Source organism: Lipotes vexillifer, unplaced genomic scaffold (assembly GCF_000442215.2).
Source record: "Lipotes vexillifer unplaced genomic scaffold, Lipotes_vexillifer_v1.1 scaffold1765, whole genome shotgun sequence".
Lineage (NCBI taxonomy): Eukaryota > Metazoa > Chordata > Mammalia > Artiodactyla > Lipotidae > Lipotes > Lipotes vexillifer.
This window is the reverse complement of record NW_006777677.1, coordinates 1-10,322: the sequence shown is the minus strand read 5'-3', so window position 1 is coordinate 10,322 and position 10,322 is coordinate 1. Positions and strand designations below refer to the sequence as shown.

Below are 10,322 nucleotides of genomic sequence, written 5' to 3'. Positions count from 1 at the left end.
GGAAAGAGAAAGAGTAAATTTCTCTTTCTTTCTCAAAACATTACTGCTAATATCACATGGGTTGGTAGTGCCTTTGGAGGGATTTAGTCAAGAAGTTTTCCACCCCCACCCCCTTTTCCTACAGAAAGGAACAAATTTTTTTTTTTTTTATAAATCTATTTATTTGTTTTTATTTATTTTTGGCTGTGCTGGGACTTCATTGATGCACGTGGACTTTCTCTAGTTGCGGCAAGCGGGGGCTACTCTTTGTTGCTGTTCGTGGGCTCTAGGTGTGTGGGCTTCAGTAGTTGTGGTTTGCAGGCTCTAGAGCACAAGCTCAGTAGTTGTGGCGCACGGGCTTAGTTGCTCCACAGCACGTGGGATCTTCCCAGAACAGGGCTCGAGCCCTGTATTGGCAGGCAGATTCTTAACCACTGCTCCACCAGAGAAGTCCCAGAATGGAAGAAAGTTGAAATTGGATTAGAGAACTTTCATCTGAAAAAAAAAGGAAATATTAGGGAAGAACTTTTAGATCATTGTTGTGACTTAAATAATGTGTTTTCATCTTATAACTGGGTCAGCTGTTATCAAAATAGTCTCAAGGATAAGTTCATTATATTTTGTTGTGTCACTTATTTCCACAAGCCAGTAGGCCATCAACTCAAGTAGAAATTTTTTTGTTATTCAGATTTTTATTGTGGTATTTATATTTAAATGATTTCACCTTTATAGCAGTTTTCTTCTTGCAACCAAAATAAAATATTGCATGATTTTATGAATAAATCACTGGGCAGAGCAAAAAATATGGTTCAGACCTAATCCTATTTTGTGTTCTATTTTAGATTTATATTTCATATAAAAGGTACCTCACATGGCAAAAAATTTAATTTTAGTAGTATAATAAAATTGTAAGGAGCAATCCAAAAATGGGCAGAAGACCTAAATAGACATTTCTCCAAAGAAGATATACAGATTGCCAACAAACACATGAAAGGATGCTCAACATCACTACTCATTAGAGAAATGCAAATCAAAACTACAATGAGGTATCACCTCACACCGGTCAGAATGGCCATCATCAAAAATTCTACAAACAATAAATTCTGGAGAGGGTGTGGAGAAAAAGGAACCCTCTTGCACTGTTGGTGGTAATGTAAATTGATACACCCACTATGGAGAACAGTATGGAGGTTCCTCAAAAAACTAAAAATAGAACTACCATACCACCCAGCAATCCCACTACTGGGCATATACCCTGAGAAGACCATAATTCAAAGAGAGTCATGTACCACAATGTTCACTGCAGCTCTATTTAGCTCTGCTTACAAGAACCAGGACACAGAAGCAACCTAAGTGTCCATCGACAGATGAATGGATAAAGAAAATGTGGCACATATATACAATGGAATATTACTCAGCCATAAGAGGAAATGAAATTGAGTTATTTGTAGTGAGGTGGATGGACCTAGAGTCTGTCATACAGAGTGAAGTAAGTCAGAAAGAGAAAGACAAATACCGTATGCTAAGACATATATATGGAATCTAAAAAAAAAAAAAAGATTATGAAGAACCTAGGGACAGGACAGGAATAAAGACGCAGATGTAGAGAATGGACTTGAGGATGCAGGGAGGGGGAAGGGTAAGCTGTGACAAAGTAAGAGAGTGGCATGGACATACACACTACCAAATGTAAAATAGATAGCTAGTGGGAAGCAACCACATAGCACAGGGAGATCAGCTCTGTGCTTTGTGACCACCTAGAGGGGTGGGATAGGGAGGGTGGGAGGGAGACGCAAGAGGGAGGAGATATGGGGATATATGTATATGTGTAGCTGATTCACTTTGTTATAAAGCAGAAACTAACACACTGTTGTAAAGCATTTATACTCCAATAGAGAAGTTTAAAAAAAAAGAAGAAAAAAAAATTGTAAGGAGCAACTTGACTCAGAATCAGTCAGTGGTTATTGATTGAACACTGAACACTGGTTCAATTAGAGAGGGGATTGGCTGTGGAAAGGGAGTCTGGAGATGTATAAAGAATGGGTTCTTCTGTCAGGAAGCTTACACTGAAGTTGGGGAGATAATTTTGTATAAAAATAATTACCCTAGAATTCTTAGAGCTTGAAGACCCATTCAAACCTTGGAAATTAGTTGAATCAAAAATCCTAGGAGCTTGGTGATTTGCCTGACATATTTGTCCACGGGCCTGAGACAAGGTTAGCTGCATCTCCTATGCCAGTAGTGGCATGGTTTAATGTCTGGGATTCTAAACAAAGCACAGGTACACTGTTCTATTTGCTATTAGGGTTGAAACATGCCTAACAGTGGTTGGAGAACCAGGAAATCAGGGACAGGTAGCAGGACTTAGGTACAGGATAGAAGTAGCAACAGATACAGACCAGGCCAGACAGACAGAGTCAGACATCAGGACGCTACCTTGAGATCTACTAATTATGAGTCAAATAGGCATAAGAGTCAAAACCAACTATTCAGTGACTAATTAAGAGCAGACAGGAAGGAAAGAGGCAGTGTCTGGCTCAGCCCAACTTCCTTTAAGAATTTGCCCTCTCACTGATGGAATATTCTAAGCATTATATGAATGGGCAGCCGGGACACAGCCCACTTTTAAATTACTCAGTCTAGATTTTGTCCCATTTCTCCTGCTTCGTGATTCCTCTTTTCATTCTTAAGTTACCTTTTTCTTGCCCTCAGGAGTCTTGGCCACCACTTTGGCTCTAGCAGGTTATAGCTCTGCCACTTTTTCTTGGCAGTGATTTTCCTCCCTGATTTGACAGGGGCCCAGGGCCCATCCCTGCTGATATTGTTTTCACCTGGCTCACATTGGCCTTGCTAGCAGACCTGGGATAGCTGGGACACTCTGCCTTTGCTTTGGAAAAGCATATGTTGACCCTGTGGTACTTAAACGTGGCCTGTGTAGTGCTGATGATGGAGTCTGCTACCCTGGAGGTTGACTGTGGTACACTGCTCCCGCCAGCTGAGAAGCCAAAAATGGAATGCATCTATGGGCCCTTTCTTTTCAACACTTACAACTCAGCCACTTTGCACTTGTGCTCCTGGCATCCTCTGAAGCAAGGCCTGATAGCTGCTGCTTTGGTCAGCTTCTTAATAGAAGAATCCATGGAAGAAAGTGGTCCACCTTCTTTACCCATTCATAGCACCACACTCTTCATAACTGATGTCCTGATGTCTTCATAGCCTTATCTGTCCAAATATAAGACACACTTTTATCTCCCAGTCATTCCTCAGAAAAGAGGGAATTGCCTTTATTTGAGTTTTTGAGTTACCCTCAGATTATCAGGCATTATTCTGAATATAAAATACAAAGTATTGTTTGGAGAAGACATGTTGGCCTAAAATTACCCCAGTCAGTGTTAGTTTGGAATATTTTCCCTGTGTAAGGTTGACAAGAAAGAAATAAAAATAATTTAACAGAGATTTAGTAGTTATTTTTTTAAATAAACTTATTTATTTATTTATGGCTGCATTGGGTCTTTGTTGCTGTGCGTGGGCTTTTTCTAGTTGCGGCAAGCGGGGGCTACTCTTTGTTGTGGTGCACAGGCTTCTCTTGTTGCAGAGCATGGGCTCTAGGTGCATGGGCTTCAGTAGTTGTGGCATGTGGGCGCAGTAGTTGTGGCTCACGGGCTTAGTTGCTCCGTGGCATGTGGGATCTTCCCGGACCAGGGCTCGAACCCGTTTCCCCTGCATTGGCAGGCAGATTCTTAACCACTGTGCAACCAAGGAAGTCCCAGTAATTATTTCTGGTAGCATAAACTTCAAGTGTTGGTTGTCTTAATAAACAAAGAGAAAGAGCAGTAAAAAAAAGCAATACCATAGGTTGTGCTGTTATAGCAATTACAAATGCATGTTTATAGGACACATGAAAAAACCGCTGTTTTAATGTTATATGAATGGCTTTGGACAAAAGCTCAGTGACTACATTATATCAGTATTTGATTCCAGAAGTCCTGTATCTCAAACACTTTAGAGGGAAATAAAGGTTATGTACTACTGTGTAAAAGAGGCATCTTGCACAAAGCCTCTGTTGGCAGACTCAGGTCTGAATGCTGCCCCTAATCTGTACCTCATCCCATCCTTCACAATTGCCCTGACCACTGGATTTTATTTTATTTTTTTACTCTCCCATTATGCTGTTTATATCCCTCTTTAGATATAATGCACATATTTGATTTCCTGGCTGCACTGCTGAATTCTCTGCTGCAGCACTGCCTCCTTATCCACAGGGCATCTCTGAACTACCTTGGTAACTCCACTTCTAGACTGATTCAGTCTGTTCTGCTGGGATCCTTTGAGTCTGGAGCCTGAGAAAGTTTTCCTAGAGGTGGGGTTACCTTGAGGCTAATGAAGCTTAAGTTCAGGGTTCCACACTGTCATGGGCTCCTAAGAGATGCTGGGAGTTGTAGAGTGTTCTCAGTGGAGAGAGGAAGCCGGTTGCAGTCAGGAAGCATTTCTATGTAAGCATTTCTGTTGTTCAAGAGACCTCAGAGAAAGGAACTTGAATCTCTAAGGCTCCAGCATTTTATGATTTCTTGTACATTCTAAATAAATATTTACTTTTGTACCAAATTTTGCATTCCTAACTGCATTCTAATTCTTAGAGAAGACCACCCAAATTGTATATGGTTCAGGCCACACAAAATCTGGATCGGTCACTTGGTTTTACTAAATGAGATACCTGGGTGTTTTGCTAGTACTTATTTCTCTATGTTTAGTAATAAATAATTTATATGCGTAAACAAACACTGAGAAGAATCTAGAGAATCCCTAAATCATTCTAAAATCAGTGCTTTGGTGATTATTTTGTAAGAGAACTGGAACTTCCTGGCAGCCAGTATATTTCAATATTAATATTAGTGAATGCTCTAAAACTGGAACTCAGATACTGACTTCAGTTCAAGTCTGCAAGCCTTTGTGAAATGCCTGCTATGTGAGATGAAGGTGTTGGTCCAGGTTTTTTTTTTTCCCCCCAGAAAGTTTGAATTCAGTTTGAGTCGTTTGAAATGAATTGCCTTAACAGTGATATATTTTTAGTTCCTTGGAACCATCATAGCAGTTCTCTTTAAAGAAATAAGAAATTGGAGCCAATGTGATAAATATGATTAAATGCCAAGGAACAACAATGATAAATTGTTGGCACCAGTCATTTGATGTCCTCTGAAACAAAGAGACTTGTCAGTCTGCCAGTGCTAGGAGTTTCAGTGCAGAGGATATAAAATGAAAAGTATCCTTTATCTTTTTTGTAAATAGTTTCATAGATGATGGTCATGGGTAACTTAGGGGTAACTATTTTTCAAACCAAGAAACCCTATATTGAAAGCGAACTACTTCATGTTCATCATTTCATCATTCTCTTAAAATGTGTCATTAAATCAGTGTCAAGTACTTGTGTTTGAGAAATATTATAGAATTCCTAAAAGACATGTCAGTATATCATGACATATACTGATAAATGTGTTGAAGAAGGACACATTCAGAGAAGGAAAGAGACTGATGGTTGGGGGAGTGCTATTTTAGAAAGGCTGTACTGCCTTCCTAGCTATTCCTTGAATGCGCCAAGCATATCCCTATCTCAGGTCCTTTGCACTTGCTACTCCTTCTGCCTGGAATGCTTTCCAAGAATTGCATCAGTTATTTTTCTCACTTCACTCCAGGCTCTGACCACCCTGTCGAAAGTAGCATCTTCTACCGCTCTGTTCCTTTTCCCTCTTCTTCATGTGTTCCTCACCATCGGACCTTGGGAACTGAAGAGACTCAAAGAAATTCTTTGATAAATCCTTAGCTGTCTGAACTCTTACTACTTGCCCTCTGAAATTCAGGAATTGAAGATTTTAAAACTATCTCTCTCTTTTTTTTTTAATTTTATTTTTTGGCCATGCCGTGTGGCACGTGAGATCTTAGTTCCCCCACCAGGGATTGAACCCGTGCCCCCTGAGTTGGAAGTATGGAGTCTTAACCACTGGACCACCAGGGAAGTCCCTAAAACTGTCTCTTGGTATTTGATATGGATATATCCAAATCAGGAACCAAGTAATTTTGTATAGTAAGGGGTACTTGTTTTCTTTGTAGCACTTGTCTTTGATTTGCTTGTCTTTCTGCCTGTTTATCTACCTGTCTTCCTCACTAAAACATTAGTTGCCTGGTGGCTGGGACTTTGTTTTTATCACTGCTGTATCTTCATCACCTGGAACAGTGCCTGGCATCAATTCTCAGTAAATATGTGTTGAGTAAATGTGTTAATACATGAATGAATCCATCTGACTCAATATCATCTAAATTTTAATTTTAAAAATATGTAACAAACAACCCAATACAAAAATGGGAAGAAGATCTAAATGGACATTTCTTCCAAGAACACATAGAGATGGCCAAGACGCACATGATAAGCTGCTCAACATCACTAATTATTAGAGAAATGCAAATCAAAACTACAATTAGGGGCTTCCCTGGTGGCGCAGTGGTTGAGAATCTGCCTGCCAATGCAGGGGACACAGGTTCGAGCCCTGGTCTGGGAAGATCCCACATGCCATGGAGCAACTGGGCCCGTGAGCCACAATTACTGAGCCTGCGCGTCTGGAGCCTGTGCTCCGCAACAACAGAGGCCGCGATAGTGAGAGGCCTGCGCACCGCGATGAAGAGTGACCCCCACTTGCCACAACTAGAGAAAGCCCATGCACAGAAACGAAGACCCAACACAGCCATAAATAAATAAATAAATAAATACATTGTGTACTATTAAAAAAAAAAAAGTGATTATATGGAAAAGGCTTATTTCACATTATTAAGTTTTAAGGAGCAGGATATGGGATTATATACACAGTATGATTTACATTTACATTTAAAAATTTTTGTATCTTTGCATGTGTTTATTTACTCATTCATTTCTTGAAAGAAAACTTATTGAGCATCTCCTATGTGTCCATTCTTTGTTACGTATTCTGTCATCTACAGTTTCATGGGAAGACAGATACTGAAATAACAGTAAATGAATGCCATCTTTCCCCCTGCACTGCTCTTCAGCTGTGTTGATCTTTCAGTTTCTGTAACTTCTTTGCACAGGTTATATCATTATGTGCTTAATATCTGTCTCCCTCTGTATTGTAAATTCTGTGAGGCTAGGGACCATGATACCATTTAATTATCAATACCTAGCTCAATGCCTAATATATAGTAGGTACTCAATAAACATTTGTTGGGTGAATGAATGAATGAACGAACGAACGAACGATTAGAAGAATTGTTCCTACATAGTAGGAACACCATATCTAATCTTTAATGGAAGTTATGGGAAGTAAATTTCAAGCTACAATCTAAAGAATGAGGAGGAATTAGCAAGTGAAGAAGACCAGACAGAGGTTCTGAAGCTAAAACTTAGATTTTATCCTAAAAGCAATAGAAGAGTTTTAAGCAAAAAAGTGGCACTATCAAACCAATTTTCACTGGTGTTAGGAACACACTGTATGGGCAGTGCTAGACCAGAGAGATTGGTTGGGAGACTTTAGTGATAGATGCCTGTGGCCTATGTTTGGTTCTCGGCCATGCAGAAAGAGAGACATGGATACATTTGAGAGATTTTTAGAAGGCATAATCAGTAACTGGGGATAGCGAGGGAAAGGGAACAGTTAAGTATTATCCCAAGCCTTTGCCTTAGGTAACTAAGGGGATCCTAGGGCCTGTCACTGAAACTGGGGACTCAGAAGGAACAACCACTTGAGGAGAAAAGAGCCTGAGGTACCCTTGAGCCCTATCTAATTGAGGCTGAGCATTAAGGACTTGGTTAAACAGCTGAATTTTCTAGATATAGATACTTAGAAAAGTGCCTGAAAAGAAATAATCAAAATGTTAATTCGGAACTCTAGGTATATTTCTAAAATTTTCTTATTAAGTTTTGGTTTTCATTATTACTGTGTTTTATGAAGGAAAAATAATAAACTTAAAAAAATTCTATTAAGATCTGCTATAGGAAACACTGTACCAAAAACCACAAAGGGCAAAAAGCTAAGACCTCCTTAGGTAAAATACGGGCTATTTTCAGTGAAAATAAATGAGTGGTCCTGAATAGAAGTCCATTGTGCAAGGAGTTCGCCATTATGGTATGTGTGTGTTTTGTGATGTCATTTGAAAATTTAACCTTATCGGTCAGAAAAGTTCTGCTAGAGGCAAAGATTGTTTCTTATTCATCCATTTATCAGCCCTCAGCACAGACCCTGGCATTTACTAATGGCTCAAGTGAAAGCTATTATTTTAGCTTTGTTATTAATTCATTTATTTTTGTTTATATCACTATTCACCACATTTGTTTATACAGTGATGTTATTTGTGTCATCTTGGTTTTCAGGTAGATTGGGGTCAACTGGACTATTTAGTTGTTGACATGCCACCAGGAACTGGAGATGTGCAGTTATCAGTCTCACAGAATATTCCTATTTCAGGTAACTATTTTTTTTTGTAGTAAAATTGCTTCACAATGTTGTGTTAGTTTCTGCTGTACAATGAAGTGAATCAGCTATATGCACACCCATATCCCCTCCCTATTGGAACTCTCACCCCCCCATCCCACCCATCTATGTCGTCACAGACCACCAAACTGAGTTCCCTGTGCTATATAAAGTTTCCACTGGCTATTTTACACATGGTAGTGTATTTATGTCAAACCTAATCTCCCAGTTCGTCCCACCCTCCCCTTACCCCCATATCCACATGTCCGTTCTCTACGTCTACATCTCTATTCCTGCCCTACAAATAGGTTCATCTGTACCATTTTTCTAGATTCCATGTATATGCGTTCATATATGATATTTGTTTTTCTCTTTCTGGTTTACTTCACTCTGTATGTAAATAGTGCTGCGATGAACATTGTAGTACATGACTCTTTTTAAATTGTGGTTTTCTCAGGGTATTTGCCCAGCAGGGGATTGCTGGGTCATATGGTAGTTCTATTTTTAGTTTTTTAAGAAACCTCCATATTGTTCTCCCTAGTGGCTAGATCAATTTACATTCCCACCAGCAGTGCAAGAGGGTTCCGTTTTCTCCACACCCGCTCCAGCATTTATTGTTTGTAGATTTTTTGATGATGGCCGTTCTGACCAGTGTGAGGTGATACCTCACTGTAGTTTTGATTTGCATTTGTCTAATAAATAGTGATGTTGAGCATCTTTTTGGTGAAATTTAGGTCTTCGGCCCATTTTTTAACTGCGGTGTTTGTTTTTTTGATATTGAGCTCCATGAGCTGTTTATATAATTTGGAGAGTAATCCTTTGTCCACTGATTCATTTGCAAATATTTTCTCCCAAACTGAGGGTTGTCTTTTCATCTTGTTTATGGATTCCTTTGCTGAGCAAAAGCTTTTAAGTTTCCTTTTTAGGTCCCATTTGTTTATTTTTGTTTTTATTTTCATTACTCTAGGAGGTGGGTAAAAAAGATCTTCCTGTAGTTTATGTCAAAGAGTGTTTTGCCTATGTTTTCCTCTAACAGTTTTTTTTCTAAGAACTTTATTGGAGTATAATTGCTTTACAATGGTGTGTTAGTTTCTGCTTTATAAAAAAGCGAATCAGCTATACATATATCCCCATATCTCCTCCCTTTTGCGTCTCCCTCCTACCCTCCCTATCCCACCCCTCTAGGTGGTCACAAAGCACCGAGCTGATCTCCCTGTGCTATGCAGCTGCTTCCCACTAGCTATCTATTTTTGCTTGTGGTACTGTATATATGTCCATGCCAGTCTCTCACTTCGTCCCAGCTTACCCTTCCCACTCCCCGTGTCCTCAAGTCTATTCTCTACATCTGCATCTTTATTCCTGTCCTGCCCCTAGGTTCTTCAGAACCAATTTTATTTTTAGATTCCATATATATGTCTTAGCATACAGTATTTGTTTTTCTCTTTCTGACTTCACTCTGTATGACAGACTCTAGGTCCATCCACCTCACTACAAATAACTCAATTTCGTTTCTTTTTATGGCTGAGTAATATTCCATTGTATATATGTGCCACATCTTCTTTATCCATTCATCTGTTGATGGACACTTAGGTTCCTTCCATGTCCTGGCTCTTGTAAATAGCTCTTCAGTGAACATTGTGGTACATGGCTCTTTTTGAATTATAGTTTTCTCAGGGTATATGCCCAGTAGTGGGATTGCTGGGTCATAGGGTAAGTTCTATTTTTACTTTTTTCAAGGAACCTCCATACTTTTCTCCATAGTGGCTGTATCAATTTACATTCCCACCAACAGTGCAGTGTAAGAGGGTTCCCTTTTCTCCACACCCTCTCCAGCATTTATTGTTTGCAAATTTTTTTTTTTTTTTTTTT

The 10,322-nt window shown here is 39.4% G+C and overlaps 1 protein-coding gene across 1 annotated transcript in view; it reads left to right on the top strand.

Moving 5' to 3' along the window:
• Positions 1 to 8,447, top strand: part of NUBPL (NUBP iron-sulfur cluster assembly factor, mitochondrial) — a gene marked incomplete at its 3' end in the record, with an annotated part of 185,311 nt that extends 176,864 nt beyond the window's left edge. The window contains exon 7 of the mRNA XM_007451271.1: positions 8,354 to 8,447. Coding sequence (XP_007451333.1) covers positions 8,354 to 8,447 — 94 coding nt within the window. The remainder of the gene's footprint in view (positions 1 to 8,353) is intronic.
• Positions 8,448 to 10,322: the final 1,875 nt, after the last annotated feature.